The sequence below is a fragment of the Atractosteus spatula genome, chromosome 1 (assembly GCF_055471065.1).
Source record: "Atractosteus spatula isolate fAtrSpa1 chromosome 1, fAtrSpa1.hap1, whole genome shotgun sequence".
Classification (NCBI taxonomy): Eukaryota; Metazoa; Chordata; class Actinopteri; order Semionotiformes; family Lepisosteidae; genus Atractosteus; species Atractosteus spatula.
Window position 1 is genome coordinate 68256944 of NC_142706.1, and position 19106 is coordinate 68276049.

Here is a 19106-nt window from a genome sequence, read left to right on the forward strand (position 1 = left end):
TAAGTTTGCATAAAAAGAGACTGTCAAAGTTACATAAAATACCGTTGTATGTGTCTTAGCAGTTTTTGAACATTGACATTTATTGAATTAATAGGCTTTTTTCACTCTGAATAGTAATACATATTTTATTAATTATTTAGAAAGATATTTTGTTAATTATGTGATATTTTGAAATCCAGTAGTCTTAATACTTTTCTTTTTTATACGAAAACAAGCTAAACATTTACTATAAAATTTACGGTAAAAGGAGCACATTGTGAACTTTAACCTGGAAGTTTATGTCTCTTCAGTGGCGTGTGTAAAGCATGCTTGATTTTCTATTGCTGCTGACTTGAATCACAGTGCTTCCAGCCCGTTATAATAGTGCACAGACAGTGAAGATGTCATCTAAAAAGAAAAATAAAGCAAAATCCGGCAGATCAGCCGAGGGGGAAAACAGCAGCGTGTTAGGGGACAGCTGTTCTCTTGATTCATCAAAAGTCCTAACTTCAAATACCGAGGAAGAAAGACGGGTTTTGTCTAACCTGTCATTCGTCGTTACTGACTTCATTGATAAAGGTATTTCTTAGTTTCCTGAATAATTGCAGTACGTCTGTTTTAGCTGTCCCTGGAAACAAATCAGCGTATTTTATGCATCACATTTCAGAATAGTTCAGAAAAAGCAAAGGCTGTGGCAAAAAGATATAAGAATATTTATAGCTACGATGTATAATCAAAGTAGTTAGCAAATGCATCTGTCTCTGTAAGTTACCTGGTCACAGTCCACATAGCGATACGATAAATCGGCTATGTCGATAGGAGATGTCCAAGCAAGGCAAAGGGAAATGGTAGAGAGTCACAGATCAAGAAAATTACTTACCCGTTTTTTTTCCAGTATAGTCCATCGCTAAAAGGTGGAATGTAATTCGTACCCCTAGACACTACCTAGGTCAGTGCGCCTTTCGAAACTGAACAGCCGTGCAAGTTGGAAACTAGCTAGGGATGCTTCCTTTACGCCAACATTGACTTTGAAAGATTTAAAAAGGTCTGTGTCGGAGATGGGAATCAATGTTTATGTATTGATAACATCATGGTTCCTACACAAACCTGCTCTGTGTGGTTGACTAGTGGGAATGAAGTCTTTAGTGCAGAAGACTCATCTTAAATCTTATACAAGTTACTGCAGCTATCTGGCAAAAGATTGTATGCTGTTTGCTTGCCAGAAAAGACAGAATGCAAAACATTACATTTGGTGAAATTCTTTCTGTACCCACAATGACTGTACCCCTACACCACTACATACAGTACACAACAACTGAATGTGAGCCGAAATTGTACTTAAAACTGTACTAGTTGTACTATTTATTAATCGCTTTATTATTTTTGCACTGTTCGCTGTATTACTTTTGCACTGTTTTTGTCCTGTTTGTATACTTTTCTCTGTGTATTTGCACTGTTTTTATGACAATTTTGCACTGACACCATACTGTGGTTTACACTGTTATTGTACTTCTGTCTATTGTCTTGTCTGCTGTTCTATTTATATGCTGCACATGAGAGACTAATGAGAAACACTTTTCACTAGACTATGCACCTGTGTAAGGTTGAGTTGAGTTAACACAGCACATTTCCCACTCAGCGGCACACAAAACTGTCAAGCGTGGCGGCTGCAGAATCATGCTATGGGAATGTTGGGAAACTTGTCAGGATTGAGGGACACATGTATGGCGTACAAAGTACAGTTGAATCCTGGATGGAAATGTTCTAGAGTCGCCCAATAATCTCAGACTGAGCTGAAAATTCACATTTTCAGCAGGACAGTGAATTGCTGCATAAGGCCAGAGCCACACTTAAGGCATCCGAAAGGATAAGAGTGAATGTTGTGACTTGAAACCAAGAGATAGTTTGTGAGGCTTGCCAATTGCAGTTCATTTGCGATACAGAACTGATTCAGTGTTGCCAGGATGAATGGGTAAGATTAGACTCTTCTACTGGGCTAAGATGGTAGACACCTATCCAAAAATACAAACGGCAGCAATTGCTGAAGATGCTGAAGTGCTGACTTTGGAAGTTATCAGTTTCACTTTGTCTTCTTTCAGGGACTTGTGACACTATAGCTAAGGAGTTAATGCATTTGCAAGATCCTGTATATGTGTAGAAGATTAAATAGTTTAGTGTGGATAGGTACTGGGAGGGGATGTTGAAGTGTTCAGTATTCACTTCATGTGGATATGTAATTTGGATTCACAGCTGATGAAAAAGTTCCTAAATCCTGCAGAAGATCCCTTGTACAACTAAGCCTAAATGCCATGAAGTCTGCAAACATCTGTATCGGACGACCAGTTTTGCTGTCCAGCAGTTTGTCTAAACAGGAGGTGAGGCAATTTGTGGTGTGATTACTGACTCCCCTCAAGCTATTATATCACAAATGTAGTTGTCAGAAATCTGTGTTGTGGCACTGCTTGCTTCTATCCCTAACTGGAAAAATTAAAGCACAATTTTCTCAGACAAAAAAAAAACGAAGTACAAAAGTGCAAGTATATATTGTGTACAATTAGAAAAAGCATGTTTATTAACTGTTTTTTATTGTTCCCCTTATTTGTGTATAAGGTGTGCACTGCCTGGCCTACAGCCAGTTTCCCTGGTGGAAAGGTTGGCTTACATAAGTGGACCCAGCAAAATCTGAAAGTTAAGCCGGGAGATGTGATTACTGTCCAGCCGGTAACAGGTCCTATACTGCAGGCAGAAGAAATACACTTGTCTTTCAGGTATGACTGATCACATCACTGGTATGACTGAAAACTGATGTTTAATATGTGAATTATTTTCTTTATATAACACATTGGGTAAATTAAGGTACATCACCAAATTGAGGACAGTTGTCTCAGGTTTTGCCTAGGCAAGTGTGACATGGGACAGAATTTGTTTTGTCTGTGTTAATTTGGTAAAAGTTCTGTCTTGTAGTAGCTTAATATATCCCTCAACTCTTGTAGTCATGCGTCATTTCATGGAGACATAGGACTAAAACTCTGATATCTTAAATGTATGCTTATAGCAGTTTCTGGAACATATCAGAATATAAAACATTTCTCTTAACAGAATTTCAGGAATTTGACACCACTGCTGGAATGTTATGAACGTGAGGGGAGAGTGTGATCTTCGATTATTTACACAATTTATTAAAAAAAAGTACACTTAACCATCAATCAAATAGTCAATTTATCTCACTGCCAAATCAATTCTCTGGCTAGTTAGGTGATTTGATGCTTATGCACTAGTCAGAGTTCCTCAAGGAATGTAGATCTCAGTCAGTCACAAATGGTCAGTAAATCAAAATTGTGTTAGAAACATTTGTCAATTTGTCAAACATCAATATCCGAGCTCTGCATATTTTATTGTTGTAAAAGCTTATGTCTAAATAGAGTGATAATTTATTTTCTTATATATAGCCATGATAAAATAGAGCTATTATCCAGCAGTGAAAAGTAAAAGCTGAAGATGATTTGGTGTTTTGCACATACTGTAGTTGTGCATGTAAACAAAACTGAAGTTTTGTTCGATGTAGCAACTGGTGTTGCAAGTGCTGGATAAAGAGGTAAGTACTGCCATCTTCTGGTCATGTATTTTATAACTGTTATGGTGGCAAGTGCATGTTCATTAATAATCTTATTTAATCAAGTGTCTTGTTGTTTGCAGACAGAGGGATGATGCTTTTAACATGGAGGAATTTACCAACTTCCTTCTTAGATCTATGGGTAAAGTAATTTGCTCTTTACTTTTTGGATTTAAAATATAACTTTTTTCTTGGGAGGTGTTAGCTTTTAAATGCTACATACCTTTTTCCGTATTGTCATTCATTGGAGGTGCATTATACGAACATAGGAACTTTTCGGCCCTTTTGGTAGTTAATAGCTAATTGGCCAGGGATGTCATCCAGTTTTGTCTTGAAAGAAGCAAGGGTATCATCTTCATCAACGTGACGAGGTGGCTTGTTCATTACTCCAACCTTTTGCGTATGAAAGTGCCTTCTGTTTCCACTTGTTTCCTGTTTCCTGTTTCACTGTTTATTCTGAAAAGTCTACTGGGTTGACTTTGTCAAATGTTTCTTAGGATTTTGATAACTTGTATCAGGGGCCCTCATAGTCTTCTCTGTTCAAGACTAAAAAGGTTTGGTTCCTTCAGCATGTAAGTATAGGACGTTACCTTAATCCCTGGAATATTTCTGGCAGTAACTGTAATGTCCAAAATTATACACAGTATTTTAAAATTAGTCTTACTAAATTGTTGAACAATTTTACTATAACATCATTTGACTTGAATTCTATGCTTTTGACTGTATTGTCTTGTTTTGTATCCCAGAAGAAGATGGCAGTGATGTCAACATAAATGCCTATGTGTTTGTCATCAAGCCTATAGTTTCCCATTTTGTGCTTAAATTTTTTTCTACCTGCATGTAAAGTGCAATGTCTCTGCAACGTCTACATTAAATTTCATCTGCCAAGCCTGTTTTTGAATTTTATTCAAACTTGTAGCAGTATAGGACCAGAGCAGTGATCTTAGTGCAGATACTTCTGGTACTTCCAGTTTGAACGTTCTTCCTTTATGTGTGTTCTGTGTTTTCTATTAAGCAATTCTCAATTCAAACACCATTTACTGTCTGTGATTTGAGAACTAATGTTTTGTGAGGAATGTTATCAAAAGCCTTCTGAAAATACAAATACAACAAAATATATGAAAAAAATATATGCTCTGTATGGTATGTTTCCATTACTAATGTTGCTTGTTCAAGTAATTCACTAAGAACAAATTAGTTAAACAAGATTTAACATATCTATATCCCTGTTTAGTATGTCCTTGCATCCTATTTCTAAACGGGTGATGCTCTAGTTCTGATTATTATTCACAGAACCTTACTTGTGCTAGAATCCATACAGTATACAACAGATGCATTAAATCTGGATTTAATCATTGACATTTACTTGGTTCACTTTTATAACCCTTTTTTAATCGCTAACCACTACATGAGCAATTCTTTAGTCTCTTTGCCTCGATACTCTCTCATTACACCAATGGCTTCTGTCTCCTCAGTGTTAATATCGTCTATCCGTTCACCTGTTTTCGAATTGCTTTATCCAATATCATGTTGCGGGTAGCCAGATTCAATCCCAGCAAGCAACAGGCACAAGGCAGGGTACACCCTGGACAGGACTCCAGTCCATCACAAATGACACACAGACACACATACGCCAGAACCAGTTTTCTCAGAAGCCAGTTAACCTGCCTTTGTATCTTTGGGAGGAAACCAGAGCACCCAGAGGAAATCTGCATGAACACTGGGAGAACATACAGACTTCACGCAGATAGCTCCCTAGGAATTGAAACTAGGGCCCCAGCGCTGCGAGGCAGCAATTCAGTCCTCTGCTGCGCCACAGTGCCGCCAATTTTGTATATAGTTTATTTTTTATAGGAATTTGTTTTTCAAAATAGTTAAAAGCTATAGCCACAAAACAAAGCATTAATATGGGGTATGTCTGTAGCGCTGAGCTTGTTGTAGCTCTGCAGTGTATTTACAACTGACATCAAATTAAAAACCTGAATGTGTGAATGAAGACAATTCTTTGAGGGAGGGGGAATGCTATGATTTATTTCCACTAAGTTAAGCTGGTGTTTTATTCACGTTAAAGAATCTTAAATTTCTTGAAATTGCTTCATCATCATGCAGTATCATTTGAAAACTGAAACTAACAGATTTAAGGGGGGGTGAAATATTTATTCACAAAGCATGATATTACTATACTACAGTACACCATCCTTCTATGCTGCTGGGCTTTTAAATATTACTTAGTTTTAAAGCAATGCCTATCGTTTAACTATTTCATGGTGGTTGTGGTTACAGTGGCAAAGCACTTTTAGAATTTTGTTACAAGTCCCGGTTGTGTAAAGCGGATGTTTTTCTTAACAAAAGTGTGGTGGGTCGCTTGTAACCTCTCATTTCTGAAAACTATTTACATATTCCCACACACTTCTGTGGAAATAAAATCATTCAGCCCATAAATCTAATCATCGCTCAGCCTTTCATCTTCTTTTCTTTCAGATGGAAAAGTTCTACTTCCAGGAAACTTTCTCGGCCTGACCTTTTACGGCCGCCCATGCAGCCTGAGAGTGGAGAAGGTGAAAGGAGTGGATGGCATCAGGATGGAAACGAGCGGATTTCCGGTGACTGAAATGGAAAAAGAGGCGTCTGGCGATTCCACTCTGGAGACCACATCTGTCGACTTGTCTCTGCAGCTCAGTCACTTGAACCTTGAGGAGAATGAGGCGCGACCTCCAGCCAGCACCCCCTGCAAGCCCCATTTGTGTATATCGGTGACCTCTGACCTAGAGCCTTGCCCATCCCCGGTCAGAGAATCAGGGGAGCCTTGTGGCTCAGAAGACCCAAGTTTCAGTCACTCCACTAGCAATCCAGTTCACCCCAGTTCCGGTTCACCCCTCAGTGACTGTGGAGTTAAATGCAACAGTGACACATTTTATCACCTTTCGTTGCTGACAAAGATTAAGTTTCTTGAACAGAAAGCACACAGCAAATCGGAGCTGGAGAGCACAGCTAAGGTCACTTATAGCATGATTGGGGGGCTGAGTAGCCAATTGAGCACAATACGGGAAACGATTGAGCTGCCTTTGAAACATCCAGATCTCTTCAAGCGCTATGGTAGGTCACCAGCTTGACATATCTTTAATGAAATGTTTTTCTATTCATTGCCATCGCTGCCTGAATTTCTTTTTGCAGTTACACCATGGAGACTGGGGTTACGTTTACGGCTGAAATTAGCGTTTGAGTTAACACTGGATGTGGGGTTGATATTAGGGACATTTGTATGTCTAATGTGACTAGTGTGATATTAAGCTGTTACACTAAGCTGTGACACTAGGGCACGTTAGTGGGCATTTTATGTCTGAATACATCACTAAAGGTGCCTCTTCAAGTATCTGAGGAAGGAATCTTTCCTGGTTCAGGAGGCCAGCTCAGAGAGGACAAATGTTTGAGGCTAGACTTTAAGACTAGATTAGGATTCAGGTTAGGGTTAATGTTTTGCTGACTTGAGGTTTAAAGATAGGGGATTTTGTAAAATGCTTTGAAGATAAACCTATACCGCTGTTGTCGCCACATTCTCTTTGTGGAACGCAGTTGGCAAGTTGTTTTTCTAGGTAGCTTTGTGCTCAGGATGTTTGATGTTTGGGTGCTGGTTTTTCTGCAGGCATCCCGGCTCCCAGAGGAGTGCTACTTTATGGGCCACCAGGAACTGGGAAGACAATGATTGGCCGAGCAATAGCGAATGAAGTGGGTGTTCATATCACTGTCATCAACGGGCCTGAAATTATGAGCAAGTAAGGCTGTTTATAAAACTGTTTTTCCAAAGGTGTTGTAGTACTGTTTTACAGTGTCCATTTTATCCCCATCTTTCAGTCTGAAGCTCCTCTGAGCTGTGTTTATGGAGCTGAAGGCGCTTCTGCCCTGTCTGTGATGTGTGCTTACCGAATTGATCAATCACGAGATTCTATCAAACTTCACATGGCCTCCAGAGAGTGGACCAGCTTGGCCTGTTTTTTAATTGACGAAGTTAATAAAAGTACTTTTTTAATGACAGTACTTAAAAACATGGCTTTACTGTTTTTTAGTTCTAATATGATCGTGGAAGTATCCTAAAATAAAAAAAGGATATTATCTTGGACTTTCTGTCATTCATATAGACGTCATGACAACAAACGCAAATTGCTTGGCTTTTTAAGCTAAAAGTAACAGTTCTGGCTTTGTTATCCTAATACATTTGGAGGTTACCTACCCAAACAATTTGGAATTTGTTTTAAGGCTTGGCTCTCTGGCAGTGACTCTTGTACCTGGTCAAGTGGACGTGATTTGTAGATATGCTCTTCCAGCATATACCTCTACAGAGCAGTTCCTATTTTGACATGTGCGTGCACCACAGGTGAGGTAGTGCCAATTGCAAGAGTAGTATGACTCTCTCTGATGTTACTGCAAGTCTACACTGAGTTACTGGCTGACAGAAAACCGATTCCTGACCATTCTATAGTGGTGTGCTCTGTCACATGTGCTCAGTCACTTGGGGGCAAAACATGGTATTATTTTTTTTAAATAAATGAATGTTTACAAACTTTTATGTGCAAGCTCAAGACTTTATTGCCTTCTTTTAGATGTGAAAGTTGGCATTAAGCTTGCGCTTATGTCTGTAGCAGGCTGATGTCAGAATGGCAAGTTATCAAGTTTTGGAAACAGTGGTGCAGTTTTCATCTTCTAGAAAGATGGAGGTTAGAAAAAGGAAATGAGGCATTTTCATTCTGATTCTTATCGTTTGCGATTTACAGATTTTATGGAGAAACGGAAGCTCGGCTAAGGCAGATATTCTCTGACGCTTCTCAACGGTAATCCTGGCTGGAACAATCGCAGCTTTAAGTCTTTTTCTGCCGCCAGTTTGTTTGAAACAGGATCACCACCACAGTCCATGATTTCAGGAGGATGTTTAGAGTTTTTCAGCTTGATAATCACTTGGAAACTTTTAACATTATTAAATGTGTTAATTTTGTTAGTCACCCAGATTAAATCATCCGCTTTTCTCTGTGGAAATGAATTACTTAGATTCTTTCCGGTGATTAGACCAAGGGTACAGCTGATTAGCAACTCTTGTTTAGCTGAAGCAAGTCTGTACATAGTTTACCAGCACACTGTATTTGACAAAAAATTTATTGTGTGAAAGTATATGGTATTAAAATGTTAAATATTTTTCTATTATAAAATTAGATTTTCTTTCCAACATTAGTGCATAGAAATCTTTTCATATAAAATGTCCTAGGCTGGGAGTTAGATAATTACATTTAGGTTTCACAAATTATTTTAGTCTTTTTTATAGTCATTATGTTCATGGTTAGTGCACATTTGAAAATCTGAATTATAGGGCAGATGCCAGCTCTAGTTTAAGTCTATACACAAGTTTTTAAAAGAGAAAAAAATATTTTCTGTACACCTTAAAATTAGTTTTCATAAGGTCCTTTCTCTGCTCATCTCCTGTCAATGCCCTGATGTATTTTTAATTAATGAAAATATCAATCATATCTAAACTTTGTAAATTGAAACTTTCCAGCAAAACATAAACTCGGCACTTTATCAGATAGATGTAATTAAGCTATAATACAAAATAATGTTTTCTATGCTGAGAAATTTTGCATTCATTTGCAAGGTCCAAGCTGTAATTGCTTATCGTTTTCAGGCAGCCAGCGATCATTTTTATAGACGAACTGGACGCTTTGTGTCCAAAGAGGGAGGGAGCTCAGAACGAAGTAGAGAAACGAGTGGTGGCATCACTGCTAACGCTGATGGATGGCATTGGCTCTGTAAGTATGGGGTAACTGTAGGGGGGTGTCCTCCCTCTGACATTGTGAAGCAGTTCATGTCCTCAAGGTGCTCAGCTGTTTAGTAAGATAAGATCGCTTTATTGGCCATATACAATTTCTTATATTAGGAATTTGTCTCTTCGCATACCCCAACTTGCTCTCCATGAGACACCTAGACAAGGAGAGAAGCTTGGGGTCAGAGCGCAGGGTGTCAGTCATTTATACGTCACCTCTGGAGCAGTAGGGGTTAAGGACCTTGCTCAGGGGCTCAACGGAGTAGGATTCCCCTGCCAGCCGCGGGATACGAACCGGCAACCTTCCAGCCACAGGCGCAGATCCTTAGCCACAGAGCCACTTTACAGTCCTCCGGGATCTCCATATGTACTGGTTTTCGTTTCAGCTAAACTCTCAGTCCCTTAATGTAACTTGAGTTCTTTATGGAGATCATTCTCTGACATTTTTGTTATAGATCCACATAGCGCCTCTGATTCTAATCTGAGTTCTGTAAGTTGGAAGTCCCTTCCAAACACATTTCTAACATTAGGTGTGACTGATGCTGCTCGAGATCACCAACATGTTCATTTTGATATGTTTGCATTTAAAGACCAAACGCTTGGTTCTAAAAGTGATCTATACAAGGAAAACCTATGCTGTCGATGCTTTATGAGCTAAATGTCACACAGAATTGCCAACCCTGTGATTTTGCATGTGCCCATTTCATATCCTCAGACAATTGTGCTTTAATGCAATTTTAGAGAAGGAGTGATCTCTAATGTGGTGAACAGTTTCTCCTGTAGCCACTTCAGATCATAGTGTAATTACTGTCAAATTCCAGTCTGAACACAGACTAAACTCCACAAGGTAAGGCATCAAGCAGAAATTCTCACATCACTACTGTGGTTTTATCGTGATGATCAACAGTATGTAAAGTACAAGATTAAGTACTAGTATAAGTAAAAGCAAAAAGGACTGTACAGGCAACTAATTAATTGTATTCCTATTTTTACTGAAGTATTGTAGGACCTACTTAATGTCTCTTTCGAAAATAAATTACTATACTTTTTAGTACAGTGTTTTTCTCTATAGTCTCTGTATTTGTCCCATCTGGACAAAAAGAACACATACACAAGACTACTATTCATCGACTTCAGCTCAGCTTTTAACACTATCATCCCAGAGAAACTAGTCAAGAAACTCAGTGCACTGGGTCTCAACACCACCCTCTGCAACTGGATTCAGGACTTTCTGACAGGCAGACCTCAGGCTGTCAGGCTTGGAAACCACACCTCCGGCACACTAACTCTGAACACTTGGGTCCCCCAGGGATGTGTGCTTAGTCCATTGCTCTACTCCCTCTATACCCACGACTGTAAGGCCAAACACAACACCAACTCCATCATCAAGTTTGCTGATGACACCACAGTTGTAGGACTGATCACAGACAATGATGAGAGGGCCTACAGGAAGGAGGTCAATCTCCTTACAACATGGTGTGATGACAACAACCTCACCCTCAACGTCAGCAAAACCAAGGAGCTGATTGTTGATTTCAGGAAACTGCAAACCGGACATGCCCCTATCCACATCAACGGGACTGAAGTGGAAAGGGTCAGTAACTTTAAATTCCTTGGTGTCCATATCACCGAGGACCTCACATGGTCTCTCAACACCACCTGTCTGATCAAGAAAGCGCAACAGCGCCTGTACTTCCTAAGACGGTTGAAGAAGGCTAAGATATGTCCCCAGATCCTCACTAACTTTTACAGATGCACTACAGAAACCACACTGACAGGCTGCATCACAGTGTGGTATGGCAACTGCAGTGCTGCTGACCGCAAAGCCCTACAGCGGGTGGTGAAAACTGCCCAGTCCATCACTGGGGTTACCCTCCCATCTATACAGGACATTTATGACAGACGGTGCTTGAGGAAAGCTCTAAGCATAATCAAAGACCCCACACACCCCAGCTACAGACTTTATGATCTGCTACCATCTGGAAAATGGTACCGGAGCATTCGGGCCCGGACTACCAGACTCAGAGACAGTTTTTACCCCCGCACTATCAAACTGTTAAATTCCCAGCCTCTCTCACTCTCACTCTCACTCTCACCTCACCTCTCACCTATGATCTGAACCTCACAGTGCCTTCTTCCTTCCTCTTTCTTACCAAAAACCCAAACACACATTGAAAATCTACCTCTACCATACATGTCAAAAGCTCACTCCCCATAATTTCTATCCCTTTATTTTATTCTGTTGATGCATATTTTTGCACATAACCTACTACCTTTTTGTTGTTTTGCACATTGCCTGTTGTTGTTTTTTGCACATTGCCTGTTGTTTTTTTGCACATCGTCTGTTGTTGTTTTTTGCACACTGCCTGTTGTCTCTGTCTTTCTTTTGCTACAAAATTGTATTGTTGTTGTTGTTGTTTTTTTTCTCTTTGTACTACTTATGTACGAGAGCTAGCTAAATAGCATTTCGTTATACCATATACCATGTATATGAGTGTAATGACAATAAACTTGAACTTGAACTTGATTAGTTGACCTTTCTGCAATACAGTTTGTTGCCTCAGTATAAGCTTTATACCAAACTGCAAACTATAATAAATAGCAATAAGCAGCTATAATAAAGTTGATATACTGCCGTTTTTAATAATTTTAAATGTACTCAATTCAGCCTAATTATATTTCTTCATTCATTCCTGATGGTAATACCATTCTATTTTTTTTTGTTTTGGGGCAACATGAGTGAAATACCAACTCTGCATTCAGATTTGAAATTATATTTCAATGTCATAATAATGGTTGAACCTGTTTGATTGACTTTTTCTGAACATTTCTTTTGGATCGTTAGACCTTTTTTTAGTTGAACTTCACCTGTTCTGGGTCAGGGACAGAATGTATGGAAAAGGAGACAAAAAATGAAGGCAACCAAACAGAAGTTGTACGAAAGGATAGTGGTGCTCTGTGAATCTGTTCAGTGTTGAATATACTGATTATTTTTTCCTAAATGCAAAGAAGAGCATTTGGATCTCAGTAGAGGGAATATTGTGTAAATATTTTTTTAAAAGAGAAACAGCTGTCTTATCTTTTTTCCAGAATAGCATCCTCAGTTTGAAAACCAAGGTCACTTGATAGGAAAACCACATGGACAGGCCTGTTGTGTTTGATCCTTGAATTGATGAATGCCGTACTAAGTTAGAATTCCAGCTTGTTCTGTAATTTATTTGTGTTTTGGTGTTCGGCTGCCTCTGTGAACCCAGTTGGGGGGAGGTAATTATTTATAATCTGTCAGCTAGACCACCCTCAGAAATGGAAATGAAGTTATTCCATTTCAGTTTGTGCCTGAGCTCTATATTTGTTCGTAGATCTTAAAAAGGTTACAAATATTTTCATTTTTGTGCACAATTTATTTATTTATTGCAATATATTCTATTTAGTTTTGTGCAATATACAGTAGTGTTATTAGGTATGAAACATAAGAAACAAATATGGACTAGCAAATACTTACTCGCACACAGTGATACATTTTATACTTTTATTAGAACAATGAAAATAAATAAACCAAAAGTATAACATGCAGTCTCTTAAAAAAATCTTCTGGTTTTCCTTGGGATTCGTTAGTTTTAGGTAAGTTACAAAATATGCTTTAAGTACATTTACTATACATGTACTGGTATATGGAAATTACAGAAAATATGGATGGATAATAAAAACTTTTGAACTGTTTTGTTCTCTTGCTAGAATGTTTTACTTTAACAAGTCTGGTTTAGCATTGAGTTTCTTGGATTAAGAATTCTGTTTTGCTTCTTATAGATAGGTCGTGGATTTAAATAGGTGTTGGTTAAAAACGATTTTGCAGTTTCTAACACTTTAATGCAGACATATCTCAAACAAATGGTGATGCAGAAAGAGAATGGCAAAATTTCTGTTAAAAGAAAAATGAATCTATATCCATTTAAATACAAAATTCTGACAAAGGCAAAAATACAGAATGCAGAGTGCTAAAAAGATTAAAATAACATTTTTTATTTGAATTATTAAATAATATACACCACAATATGAAATACTCAAGAAATCCTAAAATATGTATTTGATTTGTATTAAGCAATTTTGTATAGTATCAAGGAAAGGTGAATGCTTTATTCCTGAGAAAGTTCATTTTTTAGTAATATGTATATAATGTGTATACTGTATATGTACAGTATATAATTTGATATGAAAGTGATCTAAATAATACAGATATTAAAACAATACTCAGTCACTTTAAGAAAGAGAGAATTAGTGCCACTGAAACCACTGAAAACTCTTTCAAGTCACATTTTTCATTGTCCTATACCTGTGGGTGTTCGGGAGGTAGCAGGGTGTGAGGGGGCAACAGGTTCAGATAAGATCGGGATCTTGTCTGGATGTGCTGCCCTCTCACAAGGGTCAATTGATCCCGGTGCCTCTGTCTTTCAGGAGGAGCACAGTGGCCAGCTTCTGGTACTGGGCGCCACTAACAGGCCACACGCACTGGACCCTGCTCTACGCAGGCCTGGCCGCTTCGATAAAGAGATCGAGATCGGCATTCCCAATGCAGCAGAGAGAGCGGACATCCTGAAGAAGCAGCTGAGCACCACGTCATCCCTGCTGTCCGAGGAGGAGATTGCAATGCTTGCCGACAGTGCTCATGGGTATGTGGGGGCGGACCTGGCAGCTGTCTGCAAAGAAGCAGGTGAGACCAGCTTTCTCAGGTGTGGACCTCATTCACCTCCTCTGAACCGTCACTTTTCTCTTGCTTGGGGACAGCTTATATGCTTTCTCCTGCCGATTTCCTGACATTTGTTTATTTATATTTGGAAATGGGTCCCTTTTCGAGTCCGTTTTCTAGCTAACATCTTAAGAGACAGATGATTTCAATACAGCAGTGATGTTCGTGGTCCTTGATGGTGGTTGCTTCTCGTGTTGCATGTGGGCTCAGTGCTGCTGGGCAATCCAAACATGGAATATTACACTGCCAGCCAGGTTGCTGTGCATGGTTCCTGCTGGTAGATGCGATCTCCAGTTGAGAAAAAGTGTGTTATGCTTCCTATGTTTAATCATGATGTAGGGATGCCTACAGTGTTATTTCTATTAAAGTTAGCTCTTTAGACTGTCAGAAAGAATAACTATATTAGAGTAGGGGTTAATTGAAACTTGGTGTAACTGGATTCAAGTCAGGCAGCTGTTCTGAAGTCCTCTGCACTAAAATTGTTTAACTTAACATTATGAGTAAAAAAATACTAAAAGTAAAGTAAATGAATCGAGTTTTCAGTGAATGTTGCAATACATACTGTAGCTTTAGTGATTCATCAAAATGAAAAACACTGAAGTAGTTTGTGGTTCTTTAGCGTGCACAACACTGGCTTTTCTCATGTGTTTTTTCTCTTGTCACACATGTCTGATCAGCCACAACACAGAGGCAACGAGGAGGCAGGAACTGACATCTGGAGTATCAGTGATACTCTGACACTGTTGTGCTTCCTGTTGTGCATTTGTCAGCATGTTAATATTGGTCAACAGACACAGCTGTTGTGCACACCAGTGTTCACAAAGAAGTGGACAGTGATTTTTTTCTAAAACATTAAGCCACGGTTCAACAATGCTGTAATTCCTTATGCTTATATAGCACTTTTCTGGACACTCCTCTCAAATGGATGATGGATGATGCGATGGCAGCCATAGTGCGCCAGAACGCTCACCACACACCAGCTATCAGTGGGGTGAAGTACAGAGTCATGTTGGGATTATTAGGAGGCTATGATTGATAAGGGGCAATTGGGAAATGGGAAGTTTGGCCAGGATGCGGGGTTAACAGTGTTTTTGAAGAAACGCACTGGGATTTTTAATGACCCCAGAATGTCAGGACCACAGTTTTACGTCTCATCCGAAGGACAGCTCCTTTTAACAGTATAGTGACTGGGCATTAGGACCCACACAGACCACAGGGTGAGCGCCCCCTACTGGCCCCATTAACATCTCTTCCAGCAGCAACTGTAGTTTTTCCCAGGAGGTTTCCTATCCAGGTACTGACCGGGCTCACACCTGCTTAGCTTCAGTGGGTTGCCAGTTGTGAGTTGCAGGGTGATATGACTGCTGGCCTGAATAGGGAGTGTGTGCGCTGATCATTCACTCTGACCTACTCTCAAGCTCCTGTGTTTCTGTTCTTTAACAGTGTGAAAAGACGTATCTAGGGGAGGCTTCTTAAGTGTCTTTTAGGAACTGTGCATCTGGGTTCAGCTCTCTTAGCTCTCTTAGTACAGAAATGCAGTGTCAGGTAATCATGGAATATAACTTTATTTTTGTTTAAACATGATGTCTAAATCAGAGCAATATCAGAGTGAATCAGAGTTTTTTGTATAAAAAATCCAAAGTATTTGGATGAACTAAATGGTATTTTTGCCGATTGCTAGTTTTACTCTAATTATGATCATTAAAATATATGGATTAGTTATTTTCTTAAAAAATGTCATTCCTTAGAGTAAAAAGTATAATTGTAGAAAATGTGAAACCTAATGAGAAGTAATTTCACTATAACAGTAGTGTAATAATCACATTTTTCACATCTTTGATTTGGCAGTTAATATGGCGATTGAAATCATTTAGAAGATGGCAGCACTGAACTAAATACTCGCTGCCCCCCGATTTTTCTTGTGACAGAGAGCATCAAGGATGCATGTTCTACTTGAATGGAGTCTGAGAGGGCAGGAGTACAAAAAATAGTGAATCAGTGTTTTGTCTGCAGAGGAAATGAAGGGTGTTGATATTAGGTTAAACATAATATTTGAAAAAAAGAGCATTTTTTATGGTAATCTTGCTTTGTTAAACATCCAAGAGGAGTGATCCTGTTTATGGTATAAAATGGTTATGTATCAGGATAGTTGATTATTTGCCTTTTCGTATATCTACCTACACTCTGGCCTTAAGTAGACTGGACTGCAGCTGTGCAGGGCACTACTGTACAAATCTTGAACCACTGTAAGCAATTTGAAAAAAACTGCATCTACGCCCATTTAACTACTGTTAAATGTACTTACATAACACTAAAGTTGCTTGGGATATAAAATGGAACATTTGGGTGATAGCAAGCCCGACTGCTACTTCAGTTAGGATCAACATGTCAGAATGATACACAAAAGCAGGCTCTCACCTCAGGTCCATTTTTTGCGGGTTTTACAAATGGACCCTTTTGGACTCAGACACAACTGCGACTTCGCTATCTTTTCCTTTAACCACTGAAGCAAAAAAAAACTCAAGGTCTTGGAATTGCCTTATACGCAAGAGTTGTTTCCTCTCTTCCACAAGAAAATGGTTCTGTTACAAAAGGTTTTCCTGTTAAGACAGCAGGTTTAGACCAACAAGGTTGACTATATGACCTGACCAGCTGCTCACCCTGAAGAGAATTTATTACTGGAGCAGGGAGTCAGACTTCCTTCCCTATAAGCTCATTCCTGACAAAAGTACCTACCTCCTTGTAGCTGCTGCATTCACAGTCATTTCTATTTTTAGTTTTTCAAAGAGATAAATGGCTTGGCATCGTATTAACAGGTGAAAGATTGTCAGATCAAACTGGTCAAATAAAAGTGATTTTTAAGAGCCACATATAACAGGTTATGAGGTCTTAACAGACCAAACCCTTTTGTTTATTATTATGCTATAATATATTATAATGTAATATTATATATTATAATAATGATCATTCTCTAATACCCACGTGGAAAATGGTTAAACTGTGATTAAAGGTTGGAATTGAGAGGACATGGGCGCCCACTTGTGGCCACAGGTGGAATTACCAGCCACCTTGCCAAACCAAAGTAGCGATGAAAATAAACACCTTAGGCGTCACTTTCATATTGTAGCATTGCTGTACAAGTTAAATGCATCACTAAGTGTACGTGAAGTTCTGGGCATTGGTATTTTCCACAAGACAGGATGACCTGTAGAAGCAAACACCAGGAAAAAGTAGCAAGCAAAATGTGAAAAATATTGAGGTGTGATGTGCAAATTAGTGTGTGTAACTCTTTAACTGCTTTTCTTTGCTAATTAGTAAATTATTAATGCCTACTTGTCGAAGCTGTTATTGTTTTTTGTACTGAAGCTTGTGCTAAGGTTGTACAAAGAAACGTCGATAATTCTCCCTAGCTTGTTGATATTTTGGTTTTCCAAAGACAAATGTTCTCAGACAGCCATTCTTACCTGTGCCCATCTGCATTTTTTAATATTGCACTTTTTTGTGCATTTGCAAATCTGTGCATAAATACTGTATACTGTATTTCTAAATTTACAAGAAAGTGTCCCATTTTCTTTTAATTTTCAGGACTGGTTTTTCTAGTGTTCTTATACTGTTTGCTGACCTCTTGTGGTGAAGCATAATTATTCCAAGAGCCTTAAGATCCTGACTTCAACAGTGTTTTTCAAAGTCAGTTCTTCAAATCCATACATTTCTCTTGCATAACTAGTACGGAAACAAATATTATTGTTACTACAAAAATCAGACATTTTTGTCAACAATTGTGTGCACTGGTGATTTTCTCATCAGCCATACAAAAACGCAAAACTTTCATTACTACGGCAGTGGGACGTATTAACAGTGGTTGTGTCTCATATGGCTTTGCTCTTGGTTTCACCCAATTGTTGGAATTTCCAAACACGTCACACATTGTTTTTGTAAATTACATGGTGATGTACTTTTTGTGCTCAAGTGAGTGATTGCACCTTTTATAGAATGTAATCAATTGCATGAGTTATTTATTCACTGCACAATGTCCTAAAACTTCATCCGTTCATCTTCATATGTTTACAGAAAACCTCTTGTTTCTGGTAAGCATCTTGGCAACCCAGACAAGAACGAGGTGGGACTACAGCCTGGATGTGACAGAAAACTTTCCAATCAGCTTATATCTCGAGCTATTTATATTTTATGGATTGGATAATAAAATGACACTATTACTACACAAATATACCTGTGCTTTGTGGATTCCTCAACAGATAATAAAAATGGAATTTATAATTAAAAAGAACAATACAAGAAACAGAGAGGAATACATTAAGAATAGAAAATCAGACTGCAGAAAATAAGTCATTTTTCATGGCTTTCATGGTCACGAGCTAATTATTCTTGGCAAAACTTACAATCACCCTTAAAAAGGTTTGAACGGCAAAGAGGATTACTGTGCTGGGTAAAAGCACGTGTAGCTTTTAGGAAAGACGGGTTTGTTAAAGTTCCTCAGATTCTTGGAGGGAAAAAAAATGTAACTGAGGTATCTTTCTAAAAAAAAAAACTTGGAGGCTAACGTTGTATTTGATATAAATTCTGGACGAAAGACGTGAATGACATAAACATGGCTAAATGCTAGATGATGTTTAGAACCATAGTTTTCCATATATAGCAGTCTCTCTTATCCTCTTATCCTTGTATGGCTGTCCGTGACATTTTAGTCCAACTAACATAAATATTACAGGATCAGTACATTAAGTTTATTTAGCCAAACTGTTTATAAAATCCGGAAATGTTCATAGTGTTCTCTTTAACCTCTGTTCTTACCTTCTCCTAATGATCATTCTGTTTTTAAGAGCCTGTGTAATTGTGGTGTTGCTACTTGGAACAGCTGTTCTTTATTGTAAATACAGGTGCTAGCAGTTGTCCGGAAGCCCATCAAAGTAATGAAAATGTTACTGTTTTTTGATGGTGTAATG

The 19106-nt window shown here is 38.6% G+C and overlaps 1 protein-coding gene across 1 annotated transcript in view; it reads left to right on the top strand.

Annotated features, from left to right (window-relative positions):
• Positions 1-279: 279 nt before the first annotated feature.
• Positions 280-19106, top strand: part of afg2a (AAA ATPase AFG2A) — a 149283-nt gene continuing 130456 nt past the window's right edge. Inside the window, exons 1-9 of the mRNA XM_088918006.1 lie at positions 280-558; positions 2230-2354; positions 2590-2747; positions 3676-3734; positions 6074-6688; positions 7236-7365; positions 8362-8418; positions 9261-9384; positions 13851-14106. Of these exons, the coding sequence (XP_088774132.1) occupies positions 381-558; positions 2230-2354; positions 2590-2747; positions 3676-3734; positions 6074-6688; positions 7236-7365; positions 8362-8418; positions 9261-9384; positions 13851-14106 (1702 nt within the window). The 5' untranslated portion in view covers positions 280-380. The remainder of the gene's footprint in view (positions 559-2229; positions 2355-2589; positions 2748-3675; positions 3735-6073; positions 6689-7235; positions 7366-8361; positions 8419-9260; positions 9385-13850; positions 14107-19106) is intronic.